Below are 14,723 nucleotides of genomic sequence, written 5' to 3'. Positions count from 1 at the left end.
AGGTCATAAACATTTGTTGAATCAATAAATGGCCTATTTGCCTGCCTTGGGCTGGGCACCCCGTCTTGTCTCTGCTGGGCTGCACAGGGGGCTTTTCGAACGTAAATGATCAGATGATTCATTATCCTATGACCAGTGAGTAGGTTGTCACTTTCTGTTACCTTACCTCTTGGTCCCAGAAGGCACTGGAGCGGCCCTGGGTGAGGCCGATTGGAGGGAGGAGCAGAGGTGGGAGGGGCAGGGAAGAGGGTGGCTCCTCTTACAACTTAAAAGGGGCTCATACCACTTCCTCCCCAGACAGGGGGAGCGCGAGGCCCGGCACAGCCTTCCTGTGTGGTTTCAGCCGTCCAGAGCGTGTCATGGACCTGGGTGAGTGAGCCTCCCTGTATGAGAAAGAACAGTACTGGGGTCACTTTGACACCCAGACTGACTTTGTGGAGCGGGGATGTAGGAGGGGATCGGAAGGCATGGGGGAGCCTCTGGAGAAATCAGGTTCTGGTGTGGAATAGGTGGCTGCTCCCAGAGAATGCCACCCTGTTCTCCCAGGCACGAAGGGTGCACCTTTCAGACCTGGGGAAGCGGGTAACCACTGGTACCAAGAAAGACAAGGGGGTCGAGGTCGTGTCTTTCTAGAACAGCAGGGACCGAGGAAGGCGGCGGGGCTGGCTTTGGTGGTGATCTGGACGGCAGCTGTTCTCGTCTCGGCTTGGGGTAATGGGTGACGGGTGAGGCTCTCTGGGACCTGTTTCATCAGAGGGAAATTCTCCTTAGAGGGCTCCAGACCCTCCACTGCCTCTCTGATTCCCACCTTTCTCCCCTCCTAAATACCGATTAGAACCTCTGTTCTCTTGGGGTTATGAGGAGGAGGAAATTGAAGGTGACTGCATTGTGCGAATGGTACTACGCCATGCAAATACAAGCTGTGGTTGTTTTCTCTCTGCCGCACATCCCACCGGCTTCGCTGTTGCCTCTTGCAGGTTAAAGGCTGGATGAGCAACATGAAATGGGACAGCAAGGGGCACTTGGCCTGGAGAAGTCACAGCCCCGGCCTTCAGCACAGCCCCCTGCCTCATTCATTCACTTTTTCTAGCCGGGCAGATGACTCTTCTCTTTAAAAAGCCCATCCTCTGCTCTAACCTCAATCTTAACTAGAGGGAGTACAAGGGAAACCCTGAGGGGCTTCTGAGGGTTTCTTCCAGCCCCAGACACCCCATTTGTAAATCTCAGCTGTGGAGTCAGAGCTGGCTGAGGCTACGAAGGCCAGGTTCCTGGATGGGTCGTTCTCACCAGCAAGCGAAGCACCACGGCAGCCTCAAAGCCGCAAAGGGTTGGCTTTAAAAAGTGAAGGTTCCCTGGTGCACCCTGTGCTGTCCTCACACCCCTCCCCACCACACCACAGCCTCTTGCCTTCATCTCTGCCTTTCCCGCCCACCCGGAACCCTGGGTGGACCCAGCAAACAGCTGTGAAAGGGTTAAAGTGGCCACCCCACCCACCACCCACCGGCTGTGAACTCCTGTAGGCAGAGTCTGATTCTAGCATCTCGGTCCCAGGTGTATTGGGGGTGTGAGCAGAAAATGTTTGTAGAATGAATGAATGGCATCAAGAACTCTGAGTTGATTTCAGTTTTTTTAAAATCTCTTCCAGCTTCCTCTCCTCCCAGCAGCCTATTCTCTAATCCCACTCCCCAGACATCCACACCCACTGACCACAGTCCCAGAAGGCAGACCCCACTCTTGCCTCTCTGATTGACCTCTGGGAAGGAAACCAAGCAGGGTCCTGGTGGTGTGCTGGTAAATGTTGGAAAACTGGCACCCCAGGGTGGGGAAGGGCCCTGATTCGTAGTGCTTGCCAATTTCCATAGTGTAAACTCTCCCACCATAGCTGATTTCAAGCCTGCAGCCGATTTCAAGTCACAAAATGACTGAACACAGAGTCAGAAAGAGATGTACACCACTGGCTCAACGAGCCTGTGAGAGCCAGCTCCAGCACGCTACTGAGGGTCCTCCCCCCAGACCTAGTTTGGGGGTGCTAGCCTCACGGGCTTTGATGGGGGGAGGGAGGGAAAGCTCTGGTCCAGGAGAAAGGGATGTTCTTGCTGCTTCACTCAACTCGAGAGAGCCCCAACGGCCGAGCCTGAAATACTGGTAGGAGAGGAAGCCACTGAGAAGCTTTGCTCAGAACGGGCTCTGGGCCGTTGGTAGGGCGGGTGGGCCACGAAGAATCTGTTTTTTCTCTCTTCATCTGCCCAGCAGGGAGCAAGAGGTGAGTGAGGGGGCAGGGTTTCTGTTACACAAAATGAAAACATCGAACCAGGGCTGAGCTGGTCCTTTTCACGGTTTGAATGTGCAGCCCTGGGGTGCCCTCCCCACTTTGAGAGATGGGGCCTAAGACCTCAGCTAGAATTTTCCAAAGCAGAGAAAAGAAAAGTGACCCTGTGACAGACTTAACTCACACAGCTTGGCCAGATATGGCAGCAGAGGGGGATGCTGAAGCAATTCAGGGCCATCTCTCCAGGCCTTTGGAGAGCTTGGCTGGGGAGGAAGAGAACGCTGCAGCCTGGGGGAGCTTTTGGCAAAATCTCTCCTCTTTGCTTGGTACTTTCTTTCACTCAACTATCATTGATTGAGGAACTCAAGCACGATACATATTTCAATAAGCCACTGTGACAGAGTGAGATATAGTGCTGATGGGGCAAGGGCAAGGTGCTTGTGAAGCTCAAAGAAAGGAATAGTGAACATGAGTCAGGGGACCATTTAAGTTGGGTTTTGAAGGGTGTGTAGGAGTTATTAAACCAGAGAAGGAGGAGCAAGGGGCCCAGAAGTAGCAGGGATAGCAAACTCAATTGCCGTCAGTGGCCAACAATGTAAGGGAGGCAAGGGCCATATGATGTAGTAAGTGGAGGGGGACGGAGTGAACTGGAAGGTACAAGCCTCACCTCATCCAAATGCAATTTTTTGAAAACTCCATGCAGCCAAGCAGAAGATGCTGGGGGCTCAGCCTGCAGGCTCCCAGAGGGCCACCTCTGACAAAAGCTAATAGAGACAAGAAAGAGGCAAGTGGAGGTGGGTGTAAAGAACCCGGCCATGCCAAGAAGGAAGGGAGAAAGGGCGGTGGGAGGGGCAGGCAGGGCCAATCCTTAAGATTTTGTGTGGCATTGCTAAGGAGTTTGGGCTTTATCCCAAAAGCAATGGAGAGCCAGTGAAGACTTTTCTTTTTCTATTAGGTGAGTTAAAGGACAAGATTTGTGTTTCAGAAGGAGCTTTGTGGCAGCAAGGAGGCAGCAAAGCCTTCCGTCAGGGCAGAGGTGGAGCCAGCTCTGAGATGTTAGGGGATAGAAGCAACAGAACTAAGTGACCAATGGGATGTGAGAGAGTGAGGATTCCCTTCATGCTCCACCGAGGTCCCTATAGGCAGCAGGCTCATGTAGCATGACACGGTAACAATGTAGCATGACACGGTAACAATGGAGCATGACATGGTAACAATGGAGCATGACACAGTAACAATGGAGCATGACACGGTAGTGAGACTTCCATTCAAATCTCAGATCCATCTCTTAGCAGCTGTGTGACCCCAGGCAAGCGGCTTAACCTCTCTGGGCCTCTATTTTCTGGAATACAGAATGAAAATCACAAGAGGTAGCTCGCAGGATGTTATAAGGGAGAGAATCATAAAGACCAAGAGGCAACATAGAAGAGCAGTTAGGAGCGTGGTTTCTGGAGTCAAACAGGTTCAAAGCCCAGCTCAACTGCTAGCCAGTGGTGTGACTCTAGGAAAGTTACTAATTTTGAAAGGCTTCAGTTTCCTCATTGCTGAATGGGGATAACAGCAGGACTGCCTCATAAGGCTTTTGTGAGGATGAAACAGTTTTGCGCATAGTGAGAGCTCAATAAATATGGATTATATCATTGGATAAAGCGGTTGATCCATAGTGAGTGTAAGATTCACCAGCTCGCGTCAGTCCCTGCCAGTTGTCTAAAAGAGGGCCCCCAGGCCTCTCGCCTTCTCTCCAGATCCTTTATTGCTTTCTTGCTTCTTCTCTCCCCTTCTCCCCTGTCCCCAAAAAGAGAAAAGTTGTGGTGGCAATGAGGAATTCCAGACAGGAAAAAGTTTGGGGTGGCTTTTAGGCCCAGCTGTGCAGCCATGATTCCCTGGGTGACCTGGAGGGCCTGGGAATGTGGGCGTAGAAGTTCGGGATTTAGGGGAGCAGCCAGCAATCCCCTCCTCCCAGACCAGAAGGAAGTTTCTCTTGCTGGGGGCTCAGGTTGGAGTTCTAGGGAATTTTCTTTTCATTATGATCATTACTAGAAACTCAAGTACTCAGAAAATACCCAACGCTTAAGTCAACCACTCCTCAACCCCTGAGATTCCCAACGGCACTGGTCCCACCAAGCTGCAGCCCAGGCCAGTTGCTTTATGACTTTGTAACAGACAGAAACGATCTGACTCATGGCTGCTGACCGGGCCCCCTCCGCCACACACCAGAGTTCCCCTAAATTCCCGTTTGGTTACCTTTCTTGAAAACGGCCTCTGCTGGTCCTACAAGATCCTCGTCCACCGTCTCCAACACACCTGGAATGAGAAATCACCTACACACGTGCACGCACACACGTACACACACCAGCCACCCCCCCACCCCCCCAAGCCAGTGGCAAAGGACTGGGACAGGGCACAGGAGCAGGGGCTGGTGGAGTAAAACAGAAACACAGCTCTTGCTCCTCGTGCTTCACCTGTAGCTTATCAAAACTTTGAGGTTTCTCAGTTCTCACTCACAGTCAGAGCGGGCTTTCTCTAGAGTAACCGAAAGGCTTGTACGTGTTTAAAGAAACCTCGAGCGCTTACATCAAGATGAGTCAGTGGAGGATGGGTGGTGCGTTGGACCCTAAAGAGACTTTGGTTAGGGGTGGAGATGTGGACTCGAGCTCAGAGGCTCACGGACTAACTCAGCAAGGAAGGCGGAATGAGAGAGGGGAGCTACGATGTTGCCCAAGGATCCGTTCCCCCTCAGGACTGCAAATACTCAGGAGCAACCTGGGGACGACGGGACAGTGGGTGCCTGTCCCCAGAAGTAGAAAATGCAGCTAGGAAGGCAACACCCAGTGGACAGTGGAGGGCTTGACTGCCGTGCTAAGCATCAGGGGCTTCCTCCTTAGGGCTGGGTAGAGCACTCCTAAGGATTTAGGAGGAGGGGGCAGTGGGCGTTGGCATCGGAGCTGTGCTTTAGGAAGATGTGTCTGGCAGCAGCATGCAGTGTAACTTCCTATTTATTTATGTGGCATGATGCCCTTCCTCCTTCCCGCAGGAACCCCCAAGCCCAGAATCCCCCGCCTTAGGCATTCCCCCTGGAGCACATTAACTGTGACTTGAGTGTCATGCAGGGAGATTTCCAGCAGGTGGTGCTGTGGCCAAGCGCACAGAATGACTGGGAATGAGCTGCTTCCTCTTGGGAAGCTCAGAGGCCCTCAGCCTCCAGAAGGCGCTTGAAGCAGAGTCCCAAGCATTTTCTCGTCCCTACTGAGACTGGAGGTGCGATGGGCCGGCAAGTCCGGCCTTGACATTCATTTGTGGGATCGCAGTTACTGCCACTCCTGTGGGTCAGGCCCTGGCTGGAACTGAGGGTCAGGCTACAGAGGTAAAGCGGGCACAGCTCCTACCCCCCAGTGCTCCCAGACTGTTAGGGGAGATAAGACTTCTACATAAATAACCCTCTGAACTGTCCTCCCTGCTCAGCCCTCAGAGGAAATAAGTTCCAGGTCCAGCCCTCAGCTCGGCCACAAAGCAGAACTGAGCAGCCAAGTGCCCGTCCTCCGTCCGCAGCACATCAGGCCTGTGCTAACCTGAGGTCTCAACCTTCTGTTTAGACCCCAAAAGGGCCACCTGACTTCCAGAATGGACCCAGGCTCTGACCCTGCCAGGCATGCCAGGCGAGGTCCCTTCCCACAGCTGGCCATGTTCCCCTCTCACCCATCTCCCAGGCCCTGGACTGGAAACAAGTTCAAGAAGAGAAAACACGCAATTCAGTCCAGCAAAAAACCAGTGGTTACCTCAGAGAATGGTCTCCATCCCTCCGTGCCCTCCACAGGGCAATGTCCCCTCAGGCCGCCTTGGTGCTCCCTCCCTTGGAAGAAGGGCAAGCAGGGCATTCATTCATTCATTCATTCATTCTTTCTTTCTTTCGTTAGCACACAACTCCTAGGCACCGCCTCCATTCTGAGCCTGCACAGGTGAGAGGGAAGAGGTCCCAGCCTCAAAGGCAGGCTGAGGGAGTGGGCCAGGCGAACCACCAGTCAGTGATGAATGAATGTCGGTTGAATGAGGGGGTGTTGGGGAGCCGGTGGAACCCCGAAGCACTCTCCCATCCTTGAGAGGCCAGTAAACAACCTCAGTCCTCCACCCAGCCCTGTGAAATCCCCCTATTTCCTCAGCTGGCCCCCCTCAGGAGACACTCAGGGCTTCATATGTGTCTGCACCCACCTGGGTGCAGAAAAATGCTCCCCAATGGCTATTGGCACCAGAGCAGTGCAGGACACACAGCCCCTATCACCACCGCCTCAGGGCCTTGCTGCCCGCATAACCTGACGTGGGAGGGGGCTACTCAGACACGGGAGTCAAGGTCAATTGAAGCTCAGCCTTGAGGAGTGGTCTGGGCCAGGGTGGACTTTCCAAGCCCAGAGGAGCCCTGAAGAGCCAAGAAGCGGAGAGGGGCTGCCCTGCATTCTGATCCCACTCCTTTCCGGGACCTCGGAGTGGAGGAAGAAGAGGGGGTGAGGGCAGTGAGGGTGGGCGGCCGGCCAGGTGCTCCAAGGCACAATCTGGTTCTGATGTTCTGTTTCAGCAAACGTGGTGCCTGGAGCTTGTGATGCAAGTTCCCAAGAGCGTCTCCAGTATCCTCGGCTTTCTTTAATAACCGAGAGCTGTCCCTGTCAAGCGATAAATTTCTTACCTTGTCTCCTGCAGGCAAGCCAATGAAAAACATGCTGGTGGTGGCTCTCCTTGTCATTGTCCAGGTGAGGTCTCCTGCCAAGGGAAGCTCTGTTTCCTCCTCCCTACCCCCCTCCCCAAGCCCACCCCTTCCCAAGCCCAGGGTTCTGTTGGAGGAGCTGGGTGTTTGCTGGAAGGAAATAGACCCAGACACAAACCCATTTGCCATTCCTTAAGCTGATGGCCGCCTCTCTCCATCTGCTGAGTGACCCTGGAAAGCCACAGATGCCCTCTGAACTTCCTTTACTCAATTTAAATTAAAACAGAGGAAAGTAAGTTATCACCACCTTCCCCACCCCACTTCCGATATCTCCATCCAGGAGACAGAAACATGAACTCCATCTGAGTTCTTGGAGAAAGAGGAGCTGCAAAAAGCAAAGGTTGTGAGGTTGCTGGGTTTTGCACATATGCGTGCACACCCACATGTGTAAAACTTCACATGAGAGCTGAGAAAAGAACCCTTGGTCTGGTGGCCTGTTTACTATCCTATCACCCCAAAGCTGTCTCCCTTCTCCAACCTCCAGCCAAGGGCTCCCCTCGAAGCCCCAGTTCCCTTTTGTGAAATAAAGAGACCCATCTGAGCCCCACTTGGGGGAGGGAAGAAAGGATGGGGCCCGGGACACTGGGAGGAGGGTGGATGGTGCACATACTTTACCGGGGCCCGAACTCTGCAGGAGCAAAGACCCCAGTTTACAAGGTTCTGCTTCTCAATCCCAGAAATGGAGACAGGAAATCTGCCCTACCAAGTGCCAGAGTTAGAAGAAACTGTAACTCACGGAGTCTACTTTCCCCCATTTGCTGGGGGTGGGAGCTCCTGGAGGGGGATGGGAGCAGCTGAGGCCAGAGCTGGAGCGGCAGTGCTTCAGAATTTGGCTCTTCCCCAGGTCTGGAGGCCAGAGGGGCAGCTTTCCAGGAGCTCTGGCCAGAGGCAGGCCTCAAGCTGGGCACTGTTCCCAAAACCCCATCCCAGAGGCCCCCCAGAGCTTGGGCTGCAGCCCACAGCCAGGTCCCCTTCCCCATCACCACTCCCTCCCCTCTTTCCCCCGTTTCCAGGACTCCAAAGGAGCTGTATTACTAGCAGTGGAGGCTGGAAGGGACAGCTGTGGCTCAGTCTTCTCTTTACTTGGGGGGATGGGGCAGGATGTGGTGGGGCTGTGGGCTGCAGAGGCATCAAGCCTAGTGGCCCGTGGCCGGGGCTGGGGGAGGATTGGGGGGTGGGGGATAGTAGGGGAGAAAGAGAAGGCAGGATGGGGTGGTAGCGAGCACACATCATAGAGGCTGGGCGTGCTGCCCTCCTGGAAGGCCCTGAACCCCCTTATGTCCAGGCACTCCAGATCTAAGGTCTTGGGCCTTATCGTGGGTGGCAGAGGGCAGCCAGCCTCTCCCAGGACCCCCAGGCTGCAATCATGCCTGGAGGAGGGAAAAGGGTTGCCACTGACTTTTCTTCTCGAGATAGCAATCAATGCCCAAAGAAAAGGCTCCTGGACATTATGTCATCCTCATCCTGTCCCCAAGCAGGACAGTGATGAATCCAGAATTTGGAAATGAAAAAGACAGAGACAGGAATGCAGGGAAGTCAGGAGACTAGGTTCCACTTCTGGCTGTGTAACCATGAGCGAGCCACATCCAGACACATCGCTTCTTCGAGAGCCTCCCTTTCCCCGTCTCTAAAGTCTCTCCAGCTCCCCAGTTGTATGAAAATCCATCATGTTGAGCTGCCCAGAGGTGGGACCACGAGCTTCCTGGGGCGGTCTTCCAGCCCAGCTCCCAGCCCTGCACGGCTCAGTGGTCACTGTCGCTGTGCACAGAGACCCGAGGCGCATGTGTCCGCCTTCATTGATAAAATCACAGCAGGCTGCTGAACCTTCACCCTGACCTGCAGACAGGCTAAAAAAAGCCCTGAGCAGCTGAGCCCTGCTGATTGGGATCTGCAGGAAGAGAGGCAGAGAGGTGGGGGGAGAGAGTGGGAGCACAGAGGGAGAATGGGAGACAGAGCTGCGCTTCCTTCCAGGGGCTCCCGGAGGCCTCAGCCACAGCTGGGGATGCCTCGGCCCTGTGGCCCCCGTCATCCATTCCTGCAGTAGCTGCGGAGATCAGAGCACTGGGGCACACGTTGCCTGAGCGCCTGCTGCACACCGGGCGCTGTGCCGCGGGCCCCGGGGATCCATAAAAGTCTTCAAGACGCTCACCACCCACGATCACAGCAGCTTGCCCCAAACCAGGCTTCAGGGCCCCTTAACAGCACTGTGCCTTCCTCTCTTCACACTCCAGGGCCTCCTCAACCTTAACCCCAAAGTGGATTTTCCCTCAAAAGCCGAGGTACTTTGTAGGCCCCCTGGAAAGCTCTTTCTACCAGGTTCTAAAGGAGGCTCAAGAAGAAAGACACATGTGCCCACTTTCCTGGGCTTTCCATCAGGCAAAATAAAACCTCCATGGAGATGAAATTGTGCCAGAGCCTGGGTTAGGTACCTCGGAACAACCAGGTGAAGGAGATAGTAATCATCTCCCGCTCACAGATGAGAAAACTGAGCCTCAGAGAGATGAAGCGTGTTTAACCAGCTCAGGGCTCATTTGACCCCAAAGCCCAAACTATTTCCAGTCCACCGTCAGCACATATGAGGTCAAGGCTCTCAGAGTCGGCAAAATCAGACCCTTGCTACTCACTAGAAATGCAGAATCTCAGGCCCCGCCCCAGCCTACTAAAGCAGGACATACATATTAACAAGATCCCCAAGGAATTCATATACATGTTGAGAAGCACTGATTTCAGACAAAAGAAGCACCTGGAAAGTTTAGAAAAACAGATTCCTGGGCCCCACCCCCGAGACTCTGGTTCAGTAGGTCATAGGTGGGGTCCGAGGGTTTGTAGGTGAGGCAGATGCTGCTGCTGAGGGGGGCCACACTTTGAAACCACTGCTCTGGGCAATCCAGGGCAGCAAGATTTAGACCTACTTAGCTAAACTGGATTGCATTCTCCTGTTCCCTTCCCCTCAGGTGTGCCTGTGCCAAGATGAAGTCACGGACGATTACATCGGAGATAACACCACAGTGGACTACACACTGTATGAGTCTGTGTGCTTCAAGAAGGACGTGCGGAACTTTAAGGCCTGGTTCCTCCCAATCATGTACTCCATCATTTGCTTCCTGGGGCTACTGGGCAATGGGCTGGTCGTGCTAACCTACATCTATTTCAAGAGGCTCAAGACCATGACCGATACCTACCTGCTCAACCTGGCCGTGGCCGACATCCTCTTCCTCCTGACCCTTCCCTTCTGGGCATACAGCGCGGCCAAGTCCTGGGCCTTCGGTGTCCATGTCTGCAAGCTCATCTTTGGCATCTACAAGATAAGCTTCTTCAGCGGCATGCTCCTGCTGCTTTGCATCAGCATCGACCGCTATGTCGCCATCGTCCAGGCCGTCTCGGCCCACCGCCACCGTGCTCGTGTCCTTTTCATCAGCAAGCTGTCCTGCGTGGGCATTTGGATGCTGGCCATGGTGCTCTCCATCCCGGAGCTGCTGTACAGTGGCATCCAGAAGAGCAGCAGCGAGCAAGCCTTGCGGTGCTCTCTCATCACCGAGCACGTGGAGGCCTTGATCACCATCCAGGTGGCCCAGATGGTGGTGGGCTTTCTGATCCCCCTGATGGCCATGAGCTTCTGCTACCTTGTCATCATCCGCACCCTGCTCCAGGCACGCAACTTCGAACGCAACAAGGCCATCAAGGTGATCATCGCCGTGGTTGTGGTCTTCATAGCCTTCCAGCTGCCGTATAATGGGGTGGTCCTGGCCCAGACGGTGGCCAACTTCAATATCACCAACAGCGGCAGCTGTGAGCTCAGCAAGCAGCTCAACATCGCCTATGATGTCACCTACAGCCTGGCCTGCGTCCGCTGCTGCGTCAACCCTTTCTTGTACGCCTTCATTGGCGTCAAGTTCCGAAATGACCTCTTCAAGCTCTTCAAGGACTTGGGCTGCCTCAGCCAAGAGCGGCTCCGGCAGTGGTCTTCCTGCCGGCACACCCGGCGTTCCTCGATGAGTGTGGAGGCCGAGACCACCACCACCTTCTCTCCATAGGAGGTTCCTCTGTCTGGACTAGAAGGACCTCTCCCAGGGCCCCTGGGTTGGGACAGGGAAGCTACAATGACTCAGGACCCAAAGGCTGCTGAGGGAAAGGCAGTTCCGGCCATTAAGATTTATCTCGTGGTGAAAATCCATGCCACAGAAGACAGACCCCAACCCTAGCTACCTCAGTCCAAGTTGTAAAGAGACGTGGCTGATAAGCTACCCCAGATCTGGCAACACTCCAAAACCAAGGTTGTTGTCCCCTAAACCAAAAACCAAAAGTGAAAGTCCAGAGACAGTTCACACCTCCTGGAGTGGGGGACAGGTGTTGATGAGAGCTAGGGTGGTGGAAGGGGCCTGGCAAGTCCTCTCAGTGAAATTTCTTCCCACCTAGAAAGAAGTTGTCCCTGAGATCCAAGGGCCGAGGCAAGGTCTTCCAGAAAACAAGGCTTTGTCTCTAAGACCAGAGATGGTGGGGAGACTTCTTGGCTTGGCAGGGAAAGGAGGACGCCAATGGGTCAAACTAACTCTGAATCCCTCCCTCCATCTCTCTTCCTCCACTGTCCTCAGAGCCAGCAAGAAATGGCAGCCTCCAAGCCTCCCTAAAAGCTCATTTGCCCCTCGCCTGCTGACTCTCCTCAGGCTGCTGTCCCCCCAGGCTCTCCACAAGGAAGGGGTGTGGTGTTCCCTGCAGGCCAGGCGAGCTGCCTCAGCCCCGCCAAAGCCATGTTCCCAGCCAGGGCTCTGGAGCAGGGATGACGTGTGGCCAGCCCTTCTTAGGTCTCAGCTCTGCTGGGATGGGAGGAGAGGGCAGGGAGAAAGGTTAGGGGCCCGGGGGTGGGTGACAGTGCTGGCTGCTGAAAGCCAATGAGCTGCTTCTTTGTTCTTTGTCACGGGGACAAAAACCTCTCATCCTGTTCTGCTTTCAATTCATTAAGAGAGCATATTTTACTCATACACAAATAAAAGTTTTCCCTTGAGGAAACAACAGCTTTAAAAGAAAGGAAAAAGATCTTTGGTAAATGGCAAATGAGTGTGTTCTTGTTTTGCAAACCTCCACGCCCCACCCAGCCACCCCCACCCCCTCCACTCTCCCAGTCTTCATTTCTCAGAGATGCTCAGAGCCACGAGGTCTGCTGAGCTCTGCTCTGAGCCCAGCCAATCACACAGGCCCAAGAGGCTGAAGGAGGTAGAAGGAGGGGAGGTGCAGGGCGTCCATCTTGCAAATACCCTTCCAGAACTTGTGGGATAGGACCCAAGCCTGTGCAGTCAGCAGTGACGCAGAGACACAGGTCTGAGCTGAGCTTTGGAAAGAACCAAGTTGCCCCTGTAACCGCTATGGCTGGGAACTCTCCCTGACCCTCCACAACATTTACACTGGTCTGCTCATCTGTTCCAGCTCAGTCTGGAACTAGAGCCCCTGACCCTTTGTCAGTCTCCTCAGGTTCAAAACTGGTGTTTAGAAAGAGGGCCTCTCCCTGGCCTCAGAGACCACTGCATGCTGGATTAAGGGGGCTTGGGATGGGACTCATGTGATAGGCTGCAGTCTTTGCTGGATGCTTGAGATCCACGACCACCCATGACCCTCCCTGCTGACCGCTCTTGCCACAATGGCCTTCCATGGTGTGGATACCCATCACGGAGGGGCAGGAATTGAGGAATAGCCACTGCCCTCCACACAGGCTAAGTATCCATGTCACAGGTTGCCCTGATGCCTTCCCGGAATCCCAACTTCTCCAAGGCAGAGAGAAGGTTAGTCCAACCTGTGATGTATGCAAAGGTGTCTGAAGGGTACTACGCTGCAATAGCTTGGGGACTGGGGCGGGGGCAGAGACAGGGAGGGCTGAGGCACTCATGCAAAAGGCAATTCCAACAATTGTCCAAAGTGAAAAGAGCCTCGTTGAAAATGGAGCCTGCCTGGTAATGAAGCCCATTCTCCATTCTCATAAGCATATTATACTACCCTCCTCCGCGGGATGCATTGGGCACAATTTGTCAGCTAGCCTCCGAGCCAGGAACCAGTGCCCTGAGAAGAATGAGGCTGGCGTTCACAGAAGCGGCATCAAATATTAAAAAGTGCAGCTGCAGCCGTGTGTATGCGAGCGTGGGGCGAGCAGGGCGATCCCAGTGCGCGTGTGTGGCCCTGTGGGGGACGTGCCCGGTGCATGTGGGTGTGGAGCCCTCTGGTGTGCACACCCTAATGAGGTTATGGATGGGAACACGATCCTCAGTTCCTGAAGGGGAGGAATGTAATGGAGCGGTCAGGAACAGGAAGCCAGGCCAACCGCACAAACACGCCACCTCGGCTTCAAATACGTTTTTCTAAAATAACTGGACGTCTCCAAGTGTTTACAAAGACAACAAAACCCCCAGCAATGTTGATTCCCCAAACTGCTGTATCTCAGAAGTTCTGACCTCGGTTCCTTGTGGGCCTGGCCCCTGCTCCCTTGCCCAGCGCTCTCGCGTGCCTACCCTGAGTTTTAGGGGTCCCCTGGGAAGAAGGAATGGACTCACTGAGCAGGCCCCCCCAGGGCTTCTCTCTCTCTCGCTCTCTTTTTCATCTGCCTCATACAACTGCCCATCTTCCTGGGTTCATTGCCCCCACGGCCCCTTTCCCGTTCCGTCCACCACCAACCCCTTGTCCTCTCATCCTCCCCTGCTGCAACTTCAGGCCACAAATCTGTCCTTTCGGCCAGGAGCACTACATCTCAAATCATGGACTCACAGAGCTGAGGGACTTCAAAGATCAGCTGGTCCAACCCCAGTCATTCTCTAGATGGGGAAACTGAGGCCCGGAGGGAGCAACTGACTTGCTTAAGGAGATATTGCAATGTAGGGATATTGGGTAAACTTGCTTTGGGGGCCTGAGGATCTGGCAGGATTTCGGGAGGTGGGCAGGGGAGAGCAGAAGCTCTGGAGGCCAGCCGACTTTGAATCTCCTCTCTAGTGCTTCCCAGCTGTGTGACCTTCAGTGTTGCTCAACTGCTCTGAATCTCAGATTTCTCAACTGCAAAATGGAGAGGACTTGGCAAACACTGAGCACAGTGCCTGGAATGTTGATGTGCTGGTGAGGAGCATGGAGTCTGCAGCCAAACTGCATGATTTGAATCTCAGCTGCACTCCTTGGGCTGGTTACTTCGTCTCTCTGTGCCTCGGTTTCCTAATCTGTTTAATGGGGATAATCATAGTACCTACCTCCTAGGGCTGTTGTGAAGAGAAAATGAATTCATATATGTAAAATGCTTAGAAATCCCTAGAAAAGTGTCATTGGTAATCATTAAAAGATGTTTAACAAGTGGTAGCACAAAAAAAAAAGTTGCTAACCACAAGGAAACTAAATTAAATTCCTTAGCCCCATTTCCATCCACATACAATTTGTAAATCAAGCTGGAGGGCAGTTTTGAGATTAGTCTGTCCTCCCACCAATTGTACAGGTGAATCAACTGAGGCTCAGAGAGGGAAACTACTCACCTGAGGTCTCTCAGGAGCTCTTAGCAACACTAGAACTTGAACCAGGAGTCCTGAGCTCCCATCCAGAGCGCTTTCCCGGGACCTCCTGCACCCGCATGCACGCCTCCACACACCCACGCTGGCATATGCCACCTTCATCCCAGACCGTCTAGCTCTTCTCCGGCAGGCACTGTCCCTCCTGTTCTGTGGCCAGATCCTTAAGGAGAAG

General features: G+C 53.9%; 1 protein-coding gene across 1 annotated transcript; it reads left to right on the top strand.

Moving 5' to 3' along the window:
* Positions 1-307: 307 nt before the first annotated feature.
* On the top strand, positions 308-12,057 carry CCR7 (C-C motif chemokine receptor 7). Its single transcript, XM_058560918.1, has 3 exons — positions 308-369; positions 6,959-7,008; positions 9,977-12,057. The coding sequence occupies exons 1-3, from the start codon at positions 360-362 to the stop codon at positions 11,054-11,056; spliced, it is 1,140 nt and encodes a 379-aa protein (XP_058416901.1). The 5' UTR covers positions 308-359; the 3' UTR covers positions 11,057-12,057.
* The last annotated feature ends 2,666 nt before the right edge of the window (positions 12,058-14,723 follow it).

The sequence above is a fragment of the Diceros bicornis genome, chromosome 18 (genome assembly GCF_020826845.1).
Source record: "Diceros bicornis minor isolate mBicDic1 chromosome 18, mDicBic1.mat.cur, whole genome shotgun sequence".
Taxonomy (NCBI): domain Eukaryota; kingdom Metazoa; phylum Chordata; class Mammalia; order Perissodactyla; family Rhinocerotidae; genus Diceros; species Diceros bicornis.
The sequence above is the reverse complement of the archived record's forward strand: the minus strand, read 5'-3'. Positions and strand labels throughout refer to the sequence as shown.

Excerpts from the sequence above, each read along its gene's own strand:
- CCR7 (XM_058560918.1), top strand. Across the intron at positions 7,009-9,976 it reads CTCTCCTTGTCATTGTCCAG|GTGTGCCTGTGCCAAGATGA; the intron begins GTGAGGTCTCCT and ends CCTTCCCCTCAG.